Source organism: Orussus abietinus, unplaced genomic scaffold (genome assembly GCF_000612105.2).
Source record: "Orussus abietinus isolate OABI.00-Male unplaced genomic scaffold, Oabi_2.0 scaffold42, whole genome shotgun sequence".
NCBI classification, from domain to species: Eukaryota; Metazoa; Arthropoda; class Insecta; order Hymenoptera; family Orussidae; genus Orussus; species Orussus abietinus.
In genome coordinates, this window is record NW_019394787.1 from 67481 (window position 1) to 83152 (window position 15672).

The following is a 15672-nucleotide window of genomic DNA, read 5'->3' on the forward strand; positions in this document are numbered from 1 at the left end:
GCGATTCGCGACCCGAGTTTTCAGTTTCCACCCGGAGGGTAGACGACATTGCCTGCAGCTGCAGCGAGGGTCCCCGTCTTTTTTGCATGTGCATATCCAGATGCAAGATCCTGGCCACGGCCAATATGCGATACGGTAGGCCGCGAGTGCATATGCAAATTGAACAGCCTCGCTCGTGTCAGCGCACTCGCTTGCGGGGGCAACTGCAACTGCAAGTGCACGCGGACACCGGCTAGCAGTTCCGCCGAGGCGTTTCTATGCATTCCAAACGAGTGCATACCCACTTCCGTGCCTTATCCCGACCATCTCCGGAATCCGGGAAAAAGCTTCAATTAATTCCAGCCAAAAGTCGAGACTCTTTTGCAACGAAGGCCGGAAATTATCTAGCTTTCCTCAACAAACATTATAATCAGCGGAAGGCTAATTACAAGATTACCGTGAAGAACCCCGCCACAACAAACTTATCTCGAGGAAGAGTCCAAACTCGAAACGTTGGAGACTTTGAAGAGGCCTTTATCATTGCTGAAGAGGCCTCCTAATCTGTGCCAGATCATTCGGTAGTAGGTCGAATTCGGAGGTATTTTATCAGGGATTTTGGGAGGTTATCAGACTTTAACGGAGATATTTCTAGCCAGACACCACTTGAGGATTGCTCATCGAGGCTACGAGTCGTTTTCGAAAATTGCCATGGAGGAGAGGTCGTACAATTTGGAGTTCAACGCCGATAAGTTTCTGGTAAGTTTCTCGGTTTCCACGGTTCATATTTAAAAAATATTTCATATTTAATATCCAGTGGTGTTAAATCGCCACGAGGAAAATTCCAGCCAACCTCAATAATCTTGGCCGAGGGGAAAAACAATCGCTTATCAATTTCTAGTCTTTAAACCTCGGGTGGAAAAATTGCATTGTATCGGGATTGCGGCCGATTGCAAATTGGCGCTTAGTCGACGGCAAAATAGATAAGGAGTGCTTCTTTTCGCACAAACGGCGCGATTTATTTAAATTAGCTGCAAGTTTGGCGTAACTAATGAACAGGTCAACGGGTTATCGCGGAGTTTGATAACGAGAGCGGTTGCGTCGAGTGCGAGTTGGAGGAGAGGGAAGTTCAATAATATTATTAAACTAAAATCGCCAATTCTCAGTGTGCGCATTCAAGTTCGCGTAGTTTTAGATGTGGGATATTAACAAAATGTCAGATGGTCCAGGTTCCTCCACACTTCAGGGATCATCCTCTCGGTTTACCGGCGAAGACTCTGCACTCGCGGGGGTGACCGGCGTAATTATAATAAAAAAGAAAAACAGTGCCAATTTAATTAAAAAAAGTGAAGAAATTTCGCGAGGTTTGGTAATCCTTGCTTTTCAGGAAAATGGGGACGAAGGGGATCTGCAGGATCCCTTTTGCATCGAGGACAATCCTCAGAAGATCACCTTCGAGGACATCACCTCGGCTGCTTTCAAAATCAAGGGCGGGATTATCAAGACTCCTTGCACGGTAAATCCTTAAATTTTCCCATACAATCTCTTCATAATGAATAATTTTCTGGAAAACAAAAACGGTTCGATTTCTGTTATTAAAAACAAAATGGTTCGATGGCTGCTATTAAAAAAAAAAAATGATTCGACACTTGCTATTAATGAAAAAAGAACGATTCGATAACAATTTAAACCTGCACCAATCGCGATTTCAAATCAAGATGCCCTGATCTGATAATTAACTACCTGAAGACGGGTAATACTATAATAAAAAAATTCAATTTTTAACGAATTCAATTTTTCAGCAATCCCGACTGTCCAAGATGACGGGAGTGGACCTCTTCCTGAAGATGGACTTCCTGCAGACGACGGGAAGCTTCAAGGAGCGGGGCGCCCGTTATGCCCTCGTGATGCTGAAGGAGGAGCAGAGAAGCAAAGGGGTGATTTCGGCATCCCTAGGGAACCATGCCCTGGCTTTATGCTACCATGGATCAACCCTAGGGATTCCAGTGACGGTGGTGATGCCAGTGTTGGCGCCGATCATGAAGATCGCGGCGTGCAGACAATACGGAGCGGAAGTGGTGGTGAAGGGCGCGGAAATGGGAGAAGCAAAACGCATCGCCCTTAAGCTGGCAAAGGAGAAAGGACTAACATACATAAACGGGTATGTAGGAAAGCCAACAATAGTCCCCGAATTTTATAAAAACCCGAAAATCCGTCCAAACACTGGAAAAAAAAAATGGCGGCCGCTGATCGAAGGGCCATCGACATGCAGCGCGGATTCCGGGCGAGCGCGTCCCCTTTTCGCGGCGCCCTTTGAATTTCAATATCCCAACAATTACGGGGCGATAGCGTCCAACGGACACGTACCCACGTGCAAACAAGTAATTTCCATGCGGACGACATTAACGCTACGTGCCCATTACGGGCGATCGGTCCATAATCGTCAGGTCGTTTAAGGGCGGAGTGCGCCGGGCATGCGGTACCGGGTATGCAAATACGAAACGACCTAAAATGCGACAATCGACAAGACTGGTCCGAGGCCGGAGGCTTTCCAGGGAGTTCGAAAAGGGACTCCTTGCAAAATTAATCCGAGAGACTCGACCTCCCAGCTGGGGCACCTGGTCCCTGGAGAACGCCTCGGTGCCGCTCGTTAATCCGTTTAGCGGAGAAAGACGACTCGGACACCCAAGGAGAGATCCTTTTATCTTCCCGCAGATACGACCACCCGGACATTATGGCCGGCCAGGGCACGCTGGGATTGGAGGTGGTCGAGCAGGTCCCGGATATCCACGCAGTGGTGGTACCGGTTGGTGGAGGTGGCCTAATTGCTGGGGTAGCTCTGGCGATGAAGACGTTATACCCCGACGTGACCGTCATCGTGAGTACCGACCAGCTCTGGATACCCATGGGAGCCTAGGAACCCTTAGGATCACCGAATCTCCGCTCCTCTTCAGGGGGTGGAGTCCGAGAGATGCGCCAGCTTCACCGCTGCCAGGGAGTCCGGCAGGCCAACCTACACCACCATTGAGTCCACCTTGGCCGATGGTTTGGCGGTTCCCATGGTCGGATACAATGCTTTCGCCACGGCCAACCCTCTTATCGATAAAATGGTCGTCGTCAAGGAGGAGTGGATCGCCATCGCCATCTTGAAACTCGTGGAGAACGAGAAGTGCATCGTCGAAGGGGCTGGAGCGACCGGGTTGGCGGCTATCCTGGCTGGGCAGTTGGATGAGTTGAAAGGAAAGAGGTATGTCTTCTATGGTGATCTGCAAAATTGATCTTAAGGGGATATGAAAGGGCCATTCTGTATACCTCGAAACGTCAAAATATATATAAAACTTTTCTCAAAGCTGGGTGCACCGAATCATTTGAAACTTCAACTCGTGATCGCGGAGGCTGTGAGGAAGGTCCTGGCAGTTATAAAATTTGAATGTTAAGACAAATTAAAAAAATAAATGCGTGCAAGAAATGTAAAAAGAAAATGGAGATTTCATGCGTATCGAGACCTTCCTTAGATTCTTCCATATTGATGTTATGGAGGTCGAAACGATTCGGTACACCCAGCTAGGAGAAGTTTTATAAACGAGAATTCCTTCATGCCACTTTCTCATCGCCTTAAATACTCGAGTGTTGCGATAATCAAGATCAACATCGATTTTGCTTGGTGGGAGTTCGAGATCGTTGGTTCCGTTTCGAGCTGGGATGAGGTTGTTGGTCTCTCTCCAGGGTGGTCATCCCTCTATGCGGTGGCAACATCGACACCACGATCCTGGGCAGGTGTCTCGAACGAGGTCTGGCTGCGGAAGGACGACTTCTGAAATTCAGCGTGACGGTGTCCGATCGTCCCGGGGGGATCGCCGAGCTCTGCAGGATGCTGGCCGAGATCGGCGTCTCCATCAAGGACATCATGCACGAGCGCGCCTGGATAATGTCGGACATCTTCAGCGTCGAGGTCAAAGTGGTCTGCGAGACGAGGGACAGCGTCCATTCGGAGGAGCTCCGCAAGATGCTGCATCGAAACTACCGGAAGGTCGTCTTCGGCTCAATTCATCATCCCTCGTGAGCGAAATGGATGACTGCTCGAACAACTCAGCCATCTTGTCGGTGGGACCTCTTCAAGATCGAAACAGAGAGGGACCACGATACCCCTTATAGTATCCCAGAATGAACCGCCCACCACCAAAAACAAGCGTCTTCATCATCGTCTTCATAGTCAACACCAACTTCATCATCTCACCTCCACTTCACTTGAGAAAATCAAGTGACCACCGATCTCACGATCGATTTACGGGACATGCCTCATCATTTTTCAAGTCCAGCGCTCTTCAGGGTATAAAAATGGACCCGGGGATCATTTCGGAGGTGCGTTGGGATTCGGCAACCTCGTGACGGACACGACTCAGTACAGGAGGGGGATAAATAGGGGTTGGCTAGGGAAAGGGTTGGGAGAGAAGTGGAGGATACGTGACTGAAATCGTTAAAGGCCTTGGGGCCGCTTTCCAGGAAATGTAACTGCTGGCCACCCCATTTAATTCAATGTCTCGTACCGGGGGCGAACCTAACGTCCATTACACCCCTATCTCGTTTCGGCATCGTCTTAACCGGGAACGCGACGCCATGGCCGCCTCCAAAGTGTCGTCGACCAAATGCGAGCCAAGGTTTCATTACTCGGTCTCGAGGGTTGCCAACTGCCCCTCATCCTGGGGTGAGATCCGGCATAAACCCGCGCTAATCGCTAACGCTACAACCCCTCTCCCCCTAAAAAATCTCCCCAAAATCTCCCATTTTCATTCCAAAACCTTCCCCGCTAATCAGACCCATTGCAGGTGGCTTCCGAAGCCATAATCGAAGCTCAAAATGAAATGGTAACGCAAAACCAGCCATTTTTCATCACAATCAGAATTTGATTAAACGCCGCGAAGTCCCACCTCTGCAAAAACATTGTGCTTATTTTTTTTTTTCGCCTTCCCACCCCTCCTGGAGTTTCGCGTTTCGGTTCCCGGATACCAGCTGGGCAGAATTCCGCTTTTGAATAGAATGTGCTACCCGGAACGAATAATTTAGCGTTATCGAATTTTTCCGTCCCTTTCCCCGGTTTTCGCGTTTTTGGGATTCGCCGCGATGTAAAGCATTTTTCCACCCCTGGTGCGATTCACAGGTCTGTTTAACCACTTCGTGTATTCTTACTGGAATTAATAATGTCAATTATTTTCATTCCGAGGGTGTATTTTTTTTCGACATCTGATATTCGGTCCGCGGATCCGAACAAAATGGCGGACGGATCTCTCTATTCCCGAGGAGGACGCTGCAGGACGAAATACGCTTGTTTAATGGCCGCGCCGTAGCGACGTGCATGTACGTAATGCATGTATGTGCTGCTGTACATACCCATCCCGAAATATATGGGGTAGATAAAATTAGATGGATCGCTCTCAGGGAGGAGGCGCGATTTCTCGTTAAACCGAAGCAGGCGAGTGACGTCCTTTTAGATCCGTCCCAAAGGTCCTGGAATCGGTCGTGGCGATTGGAAATGCCGTTTAAGGTCCCCGTTTATGTGTTTACGCGTTTGTACGCCTTTATAGACACCCATCGATAGATCGATCGACAAACGGATGGATTTCTGTCAACCCTGCGTTGCGTATCGAGCCGAAGGGCGTCGAAAGGAAGAATTTCACTCAATTTTGTCACAACTTAATGCAACAATTTTTTCTTCGTGATACTCCTCGTAGGATGATTTTCAGTTTTGAATTTTCTAATAGATGTTTCTAAAATGGCCGAACGCGATCGATCGACCTCTGAGTTGGAATTATTTCTTTCAGAGCTAGTTAAAAATGGCTACCGAGACTTTAAGAGACTTAAAGGCTGAGTTTCCCTCTGGAATTTCCGCGAGGCCCTGTTTTTTTCCCTATTTCGGGGGAGGGGGCGCACGAGACCCGAATTTACAGCATTTAATATCGGCAAAATGAAGTACGAGCGCGCGGGAGGCCGAGCAAGGAGGCCGCCATTTTGTGGCATCGATAAATCGCTTTTATTGCCGGTAGGAAATTCGCCTTAGCGGGTGGTACGACTGCTTCAGGTTTTCACCCCATACCCAGGGTGTGTAAGGGGCGCATGAATAAAATCTAATACGAGCTGGAGCACAGCTCGATCTTGAAAAAAAAGCAAAACTTCCAAAAAAATCACCTTCACGGTCGCCATTTCCGCCTCCCTCGCGGCCGCCATTTTCCTCCGTCCCCGTAACAGAAAATATTTTTCCCCAAACGAAGCGTTTAAAAAATGCGACTTTTAAACATTTTTCTCGAGGAAGAAAGTAGGAATGGCGGTCATAATGGAGAGAGGTCCTGAAGGAATCAAAATGGAAGTAAATGTAATCCTGGCCGGACGTTTACGGTGACAATAAAATGAAAGGGACACGCGGCGGTTTTAAGCCGCTTTTAAATTCTTTCGGAAGCACCCCGATTCCGCGTTTCCGGGTGGATTCGCCCCTTGATTCTATCGCGCGGTGAGTTTTTCCTTTTATTTCCCGAAAATTCCGGGTAGAAACGCGATTTCGCATCTCTCCAGAAATTCAGCCTCTTCGCGAGGTCCTTCGCAGGGTTCATCCCTTTATCGAAGGGCGATTTAATTTCCTACTGTCCCGGTTTCAATTTGGGGCTGCTTTTAAGGGTAGAAGGAAAGCGAGAAAAGTCAATCTCCCTCCCATTTTGCCCACTGAATATGGGATAGGGTTTATTTCGTCAGAAATTCCGGGAAAAGTGCCGAAACGGGGGTGGGTGTAAACGAAAGGACTTTCAGTTCGACAAAAGTGAATAACTTAAACGGCCCTAATGCTGGAAAGTTCCCTAATTAATGCGACGTTAAGGGCCGCTTAATAAAGTGGTTGCCAGAATGTCAATCCGAGGGTGGAAATGGGGTGTAAAGGTTCTCCAGTCGGCGCGAAGGGTTGACAATGATTTTTCGGTAATTCCCTAGAAATCCTGATTTTCCCCAATCCTGGACTCGAGGCTAAACAAAAATGACAATGGGCGAAAATCTTGATCCGGGACTCTACCAATAAACAATGGCGAGATGGAGGGAAACGGAGATCCCTCGAAGAACAATCACCCCGGCAACGAAATTTGCGAAAAAGAGATTCAGTCCTGGGGAAGAAAAAACCCTCCCTGAAAAGAACCGCTGCTGAAGGAAAGAAGAGGCAAGGGAACCCCGGGAAAATTATAACAGTGAAAGTGGACAGGCGAATTAATGTAAAGGAGAAAGAAGAGCAGCCCCTTTCTTCGATTCCGCCTTTCTTCCCGGGGAACTTTCTCTTCCGAAACAATAGGCCATTCTGTTAGCGCAAGCAATAGGCGAGGGAAGAGAGAAGTAACCGGAAACTCGGATGCAAAAGAGACGCCGAGAAAGCCTGGGAGAGGAGGGGCACGAAGCCTCAGCGATTATATTTTTCCATTAGCGTAAATATCCCGACTGCCAATTTGCATTTATATGTATAATAATACTAGTTATTCGATTGTTGGCTCAAAGACGTCGCTCGAAGGCAGCTCGAAGAGGAGGAACGCCGGAAGAGTTGCAGAGGGATGCTACGTGAGATGATGGAAGATACTCGGGTCCGCCGAGAGGAGTGAATTGGTACTTAATATTACAGTAAAATTAATATCCTTCATTGACGATTTTTTTCCCCTCATTTTCACTCGCACATGATGAATGTACTTATCATCAAGAGCGTAATCGAATTACACCGTTCACTTGTTTTGCAAGATTTATGAAGTTGGTAATGTATATAGAGCCATGATGCAAATGAGTTAATTGTTTAGAGAAATAGGTTTGACAAATCCATGTTGGGTGGAATGGGGGAAAATTTGTTGTACCGAGGATATTAGATGAGAAGTGACATTGGTCCAGGGTTCGGATCTCGCAGACAATTACGACGACCCTCAGCTGCGACCTCCCGTAATTAGGGGGGGTTTCTATTAATACGGACGTTAGTATTCCGTCGACTCAGGGAAACCGACATGTAAACGCAGCCGTAAACGCCGACCCGTCGACGTAAACGTGCTCCGACATCGCGACGTCGGGGATGCCAGGTGGATCTAACTGCACCGACTCCGCCATTTTCAAGTCGGGAAATCACCACCCATAACTGCTCCCCTTTATTCGGGACATTGTAAATCTACCCCCGCAGAGGGGCGGAATGCGTTTCCCATTCGAACCGGCGATTGATACCGATGCTCGTTTGAGAGATGCGAAACACGTTCAGACGGCATTCAGCAACCGCGAATTTGGATAATCATTTGTCATAAAAATGAGGAAACTGAAAAAGAAATGATACAATTATTATCACGTAGTCTTTGGGACTTCCGAAGTATTTTAAAGTGCATTTTAGGGTTCTCTAGAAGCCTTAAGGTGTTATGGAAAAGTCATTCTGTATATATGAAAATGTCAAAATGTTTATAGAACTTTTCTTTAAGCTGATTTCACCGAATCCTTAGAAACTTCAGCACGTGATTATGGAGAAACGAAGGAAAAACGCGATGCTCGTGAAATGTAATAAAAAATTTTTTTTCGGGTTTATTCCAGACTAGAACTGAGAACACTTATTTTTTCTTGAAAATTGAAATTTTATTTTTATTTATTATGTGTACCCGATAGAAATCTTCGAATTCGAGGAATGTGAGATACGAAACTGAGATCAGTGACGGTTGAAAATTGTTCGTTCCTTTTAATAATTTTAGTTTTACATTTTATGAATTATTTTTAGAAATTAAATAATTCCTCCTAATCGCTCTTCCAAGTAAGGCTGGATGCAAGGTTTCCTGCACCGAGTCGTGCAATTAGCCGACGTATGCGGCAAGACCTGGTGCACAATCCTCGAGCAGCGATTGGCCGGCTGGTGAACCAGTTTCCTGGACTGCAGACTGTATCTTGACCACTTGGCCATGGATCCTAATTAAGAGGAATGCTATACGGGATTACGAGATGTACCCGCGGCACTCCCTCTTCCTGCTATCGGTACAGGAAACCGGCAATTTTTTATACCAGGTAATCAGATTCGAAAAATCCGCCACAGTGATCCTTACACTCAGAAGAAGGAAATTCACCGAACCAAAGAAACATTTCTGCGACCAGTATCAAAGGAATCATTTCATTAATTCCAAGAATAATTTTGTCGATTCAGACAAACTCAAATAAATCGTCAACTCCGAAGAGATGTTGCATCCAATTTATTCCAGTGTGTGTTAAATCGTGGAATTAACAAAATATTTCTATGGCACATTGAGCACTTTCATTTCAGTGTACCTGTGATCTAAATAGTATAAATGGAACATTTTGGAATTGGAAATGGTCACGTTCCAAATGAACGCCTCTTATAAATTAGCGAATAATTCCAGGATTCTCTTTGATTGACGGAATTATTTTATTTAAGTGGTACTTGAATTTTGATTTAGATTTAAGGCAGGTAGAAAATTCTTTTCCGATAGGAGTTCAGGGTATAACTAAAGAGGCGAACTTTTGAGCCATCCTGTATGCCATTCCCATCCAGATCCTCTTCGGGGAATCTTTTGTCCAGGATCGAGGTACGCAGGGTCCGCGTAGATCGCGTTTTAACGTGCGCCGAGTACGATTAAAGAATGGATAGTCGTTGCTCATTAGTGGATACCACTCTCTTCGAGGTAGAGCAGCGACTCTTTGTCAGGTCTGTTTTGTCCTTCCCGTTTCAGCTTTGCGGAGCAAGTGCGTACCTCGCGAGCGAGTACTCGCCGGCAATTGGTGCGAAAGAAACTGTTCCCAGTGCTCGTTAAAGTCGCTCCCTTAGGCGACCCCGACAGCCAGGAATTTCATTCCAATAACGAGGACGAGAGGGAAAAATCCGGGATAAGTTTCGTGCAAAATGGACATAATTAACAACACCCGGGACCAATTTTAAATATTTTACCTCCAAGTTCTCTACGGGTCCACTTAGACCCTATTTGACTTTTTTCCCCATTTATTTCGTTCATACTTCTGTGGCATATTTTACCGAAATATTAATTATACAAACAGTTTTGCGATGGTAGTAGTATCTGAATATTTGATTACACCGAGAGAAAATTTCATTCCACCAAAGAAATATTTTGTCATCTCTAAGAATAATTGTTTGACTCGAATAAATTCCAATATATGGCATGCGACATTTCTTCGGAATTGTGAGAATTTATTTCAGGTTATTTAAAGGAAATAATTATGGTACGAAGTATGGAAATATTTCTTCGGTTCAATGAATTTCTTTTCTCGGTGTGGGAATTAAGGGTGTGGAGTCAGTCTTCATTCACGCTTGGACCGCTTTTCGGATGGTGGGGCGCGCGGGAAATTCTAGTCATCTCGCCCTTCTCGAAATCGGGCATGGACCTTAATTTGACGTCCTATTTCCGTCAAACGGGCTTTCCGCAAACGGCGGGCCGCGACGGGCGATGTCGAGCGGCAAATAAAATCTCGACGAAAGTGCAATTACGGTCGCGCGCTATGCCGCCGATCCACCTATTTGCACGACCTGCAGAAATTTCCTTCGGGTTTTTTCATTCGTCACAAAATCCCTACGTGCATTTCGCGATTCAATTTCCAGCAAAAAGTAACTAGCGATACGCGTCTCTTGTTCAGCCCGGCTAAACATCGTGTTCTTCGACTGTTAGAACTTTTATCGGCTTTTTTCCTTCTCCTGATAAGTAGGAAACATTTTGAGTGCCTGTAGTTCCTTTGTGAGCACCTAGCCTCCATTTGCAATTTTTGGATTTGCAATTTCTGTATATAACAATTGCGTCTTTTTGCGGATAAGACATCGATCGGACGATATCTCTTTCATTCTTGTAGCGAATTTAAATTCTCGCTAAAAAATTTGGGATCATGGTCAAATTTGGAAGTCATGGATCAATTTCCAAGTTTGGATCGGTATGGAAGGTGCCTACATCTCGGACTATCTCGAAGGCTATCAACGTTAACTCATCTCTTAGCGGCGTTCCATGGGTCCCACGGGACAGGCTACGTTAAATTATTAGCTTAATTATCGGGATTGATGGCAGAATTGCCGGACGTGGAGGCCCTATCAACGTCGTCGTCAATATCCGATCAGATCGCTTCATTATAGATCAATGGGGCGTTAAGAAAATTTCCTGGAAATTAAAAAACAAGTAAAAAATCCCGAAATTTTTCCAAACCAACCTGGCCTTTCTAAAAATTCGAAAAAAAATTCTCTTTTAAATATTACGAAGCATTGTTCGGGGCCTTCCCAATAATGGCAAACGAATCAGCTTACGCAATGCTTCTTAACTTTTTTTCCCGAGTTTCGTAAAGGAGCCTTTGTGGCGCCGTAATTGGATAATTGCGAGCCGTGATGTAAGTTCGTTTTGTCAAGTGGAGTCAGCGATGTCGATGATAATAAAACGAGCAGTTCCAGGAAGAAGTCAACAACGCCTTGACGCGACAAACGGTGCCGTGCGAAATATCGCAATTGAAGTAACGAGACATCCGGGGAAGTGAAATTCGTAAGAGCAGTTTTGCTTCGAGATTTTCGGCATTCCATAAATTAAGGAATGGCGTCGGATGTTTAGTCACGTAGTGAAAATACATATCGCCCTCGAAAACGGAGGATTAATGGGGCCGGCGGATGGACATTCGGATTTCGTATATACAAAGATGATGCACGAGCTGCAGCAGGAGGGTAGCATCCGGCGATGCATTTCGGGGTTTATTTAACCGTGTTGTCACGGTTTGTCGTTCCGATCTTTCAGAAACCCTCTCGATAAATACCAGAAATCATCCCTCTCCATTGGCGATCGATCATTTTGTTATTTCCCGATTTTTCCCCCCCTAATCACGCGGGTACACAGGTGCATTTGTCATGAAAACTTAGCTGAAATAATTCTTTTTTATCAAAATGGACTCTGAACAAGATTATGTAATTTAGAGAACATGTCATTTAAATAAGATTTCGCGTGTACCCTGTGATTGAAAATCGTGATTTACTATTCCATAAAAGACAGAAGTTATGTACGTAAGTGGAATTTTTCAAAAATTGACATTGAAAGTTTGTATAGTACATGCTTCTACGTTGAAAAAAAAGAATGTCAACCAAAGAAGTATTGTATTAATTTGAAGAATAATTATTTAATTCAAAGAAACCCGAATTAATTGGATGCAACGTTTCCTCGGAGTAATGACCGGAATTCGAGGTTATTCTGAGTGAGATAATTATTCTTTGAATTAAGAAATCGTTTCTTTGGTATTACTCCAAGAGATGCTTCATTGGTTCGATGAATCTTTTTTTCTCAGGGCATATGAACAAGAATACACGTTTCTCTCTCCCCGATGAAACGCAATTTTCGAAGTGGTTTTCGAAGCTTTTCCCGCTTCTGGGCTCGGGGAGGAAAGGAAAACCTGGATTGACGAAAATTTTCCCCTCGGAATTCCGGAAGTCATAACGGAGCCATTTCTCGCCGCGGCAGGCCGAGAAGAAAGAGGGAAATGGTGGGGAAGTCTCGAAGACACGGAGTGGAGCGTTTTCCGAAGTCGTGGAAACCGGGGTCCCGGGCGTTTCTTTTGGAAAAGTAATTTCCCTAACCGGCCTGGAAAGGTAAAGAGGGGCAGGGGGAAAACGCGACGCCAAGAGAGCACCGCGATTCTTTGCTCTCCGCTCGAAGCGACTGCTCGGAAAAGTGCACCAGCCCCGAATGTTCTCTTCTCCTCGACTTTCTGGGACGAGGAGAAGTCCCTAACTTTAGGGACCATTATCGTCCACGGGAGGAACTTAAGTAGCAATCAGGATTGAGAGGTTCCCGCTCGCCTCTACGGTCGATCTTTCAATCGTCCTTTCGCCGCCTTTTCTGCCCTTTTCCGACCTGATCGACGACTCGTGAATTTCGGAGATGGCCCGAGAAAGGGAAAACCTTCCGAATGGCGCCAAGACTCTCTTTTTTCGTCCCTGAGCACTGAAACACGTATATACTCGCGCGCCCCTGGTGAGCGTCTCGGTAGATATCCAGAGACTCGGCAGAGTTTCGCGCCAAATACCTACACGCACGCGAAGACTTATTTACCTCGTTTCTGTACTCGGCAGGTTAATTTAAGACGTTTCATCGCGGTAAAAATGTCTCCTCTAGATGAAATCGGCTTTAAGACACACGTTTCTTTTTTTTTTTTTCCTTGCAGAGGAATAATATTTTATGAATTTCGGTCGGCTAATCCTGCGACTGTGCTGCAGGTGACATTGGGTTTTCCACGAGAGAGTGCACATCTTTACCACGGCATAATGCACTTTTACGGTCATTTTCTCCCTGGACGTGCGCCTTCAATTATCCGGATTTTCCGGGACACGTTTGTGCATAAGTAATTGCATGCACGTAGCGTATGCAAATGCAGGCGATGTCAAAACGACGGCACAATTTTCTGCCGAGGAGAGGCGATTTCAGGCGCAGGATAATAACGCTTCCTTCCGGCAGGTGATCTCTTCTGTCGGTGTATATAAAACATGGCGAGTGCGATAAACGAACACGGAGTTGCAGTACGAGTTGTAGGACGAGTTGCAACCCGAGGTGCAATCAGAATCTACGGTGCACTTTGTGCGAACATTCGCGCACTTTAACGACCATGAAGAAGGTCCTGGCGATCTGCATCCTGGCGAGCTTTATCCTTCAAGTGAGATTCCTTATTTTGCTATTTACATCCCCTCGATAAAAATCGACCTAACATTTCTCATCCCCATGTGCAATAATAATTCACCCCGTGTTCCTTAAGGTGATGTGAAAGTGGCGTCAAAGGGGTCTCGTTTATGAAACTTTTTTCCAAACAGGATGTACCGAGTCTTTTCAAACTTTACAACGTGAATATAGAGGCTGTAAGGAAAGTCCTGATACCCATGAAATTTGTTTTTTGTATAAATTTTTTTATAGACGTTTCTACATTTTCTTATAGAAAATGAAATTTCATGGGTGTAAGGGTTTCCCTTACAACCTTCATATTAAAAAGTAAGTTTGAAAGGATCCGCTACACTCCGTTTAGAGAAAAGTTTCATGAACAATTGGCCCCTTAGACGTCACTTTTACACCCCCCTAAATATTAAATTAATACCCCCGCAGGTGTATCTGCGACCCAACAAGCCGACCAAGCCGAATACACCTGAAGACTTCATACAAGTCTTGTCAGATTTGGTGGACGGTGACCGGAAACAATTTCTCGATAAAGCCGAAACGGATTTGAAGGGCTCCATTTCATCGATGCGGCAGAACATAAAGGAGAGCATGACGAAAATGGGATGAAATATCTTCCATTGTATTTATTAATGTTTTCCAAAATGCCCAGGGGCTCAAAAGGATTTCCAAAGGCTCCCTTGGACGCAATTAATTACTCTAATTCCCCTGGCGAGTTGTTCATTTTTGTCCCCACTCTTAATCTCGGGAATCTCTGAAATCTCTGAAATCTCGGGAATCTCCATGTGTAATTAAACGGTTAAACTCCGACGATACTGCGGGGAATAAATTAGCGTTTGATAAAAAATGGCCGTGATTACGTTCAGCGACTATGCAGGGGACAATGCAGGGCATTATAAATAACAAAGCGGGCCATGTGCATATTAATTCCGTGAAATGAAAAGTCGGGATAAAAGGACCTCCCTCTCTTCTTCACGCGTCTAGATAGTCACGTGACTCTTCACCTCTCCGCGTTCACATATTGAAACTGTAATAATTATTCCGTGCGTCTAGGTTCATACGAGGTTCAGACGGCTCGAGTGCCACCCTGGTCGTTCCCTGCACCCTTCATGGCCGACAGGATGGCACAAGGGACGAAGTTAGGGGTGTGTTCGGCGCACCTCGTTAAAAATGCACGCGTCACGAGCTTCTTTGCATGGCGCATGCATCGCGAGATGCACGGCCGGTCCCCCTGCATCCCGATGCACCGAGACGGATGCTGCATCTTCCGAAATTCCGATCAGCTGGAAACTATTGATTGCAGAAGAAGGCACTTAGAATCTCGCCCAAAATTAAAAGGGGCGGCCGAATTTCCTCTAGAATTTCGGAAACCGCGCCAAATGTACACACTTCCATACGTACATATACGTATGCACGAAGCCATGTGTATGTGTAAAATGCCACAGAGTTCATAACGCCAAGTTGGGGAGTGTTGAATTCCTAAGAATTAATATTTCTGTATTTTAGAACTCTTCGTGGATCAAGACTGGGATTACGATTACACCAGGATATATCCGAGCAGAAATTTGAGCCCTCTTTTGAACTTGCATAACGTAAGACCTCCTTTGGTCCTGTTTAATTTCTCTAAGTCTCTTTACCTTCGTACGTCCTGATTTATTGTCGAATGAAGTCTTATCTTAGGTCTACAAATAAGAAAACTGGAAATATCTGTCATTTTAAGGTAAAAAATTGGACCTCAAGCACATGAAAGTAAATCCTGTGAAAATCCATTTAACACCTACAATTGCACCGAGAGAAAGATCTCATTGAGCCAGAGAAATATTTCTTTAATTCAAAGAGTAATTATTTAACGAAAATATAAACTCGATTGAAATCGATGCAACATTTCTTCGGAATTGTGAAAATTTATTTCAGTTTACTTGAATGAAATAATTATCCTCTTAATTAATGAAGTGATTTCTTTGGTACTAGTCAAGGAAATATTTCTTCGGTTCGATACATTCTTTTTTCTCGGTGTAGATTC

At 45.3% G+C, this 15672-nt stretch overlaps 1 protein-coding gene and 1 long non-coding RNA gene across 5 annotated transcripts; both read left to right on the plus strand.

Annotated features, from left to right (window-relative positions):
- The first annotated feature begins 1149 nt into the window (after positions 1-1149).
- LOC105697329 (L-threonine ammonia-lyase) lies at positions 1150-8996 on the plus strand. Of its 4 annotated transcripts, none has more exons than XM_012420559.1 (6): positions 1150-1276; positions 1364-1492; positions 1779-2137; positions 2692-2854; positions 2931-3223; positions 3703-8523. In XM_012420559.1, the coding sequence occupies exons 1-6, from the start codon at positions 1172-1174 to the stop codon at positions 4037-4039; spliced, it is 1386 nt and encodes a 461-aa protein (XP_012275982.1). In that variant the 5' UTR covers positions 1150-1171; the 3' UTR covers positions 4040-8523. The 4 variants fall into 4 exon arrangements, 3 of the variants coding, with proteins under 3 accessions (XP_012275982.1, XP_012275983.1, XP_012275981.1); XR_001103820.1 differs by adding an exon at positions 8770-8996 and having other exon boundaries at positions 1157-1492; positions 3703-7602; XM_012420560.2 differs by having other exon boundaries at positions 1157-1267.
- Positions 8997-13245: 4249 nt separating this feature from the next.
- LOC111674108 lies at positions 13246-15377 on the plus strand. The gene is made up of 4 exons (XR_002762276.1): positions 13246-13329; positions 13443-13638; positions 14079-15074; positions 15156-15377. It is a non-coding gene; the product is annotated as an uncharacterized LOC111674108 (long non-coding RNA).
- The last annotated feature ends 295 nt before the right edge of the window (positions 15378-15672 follow it).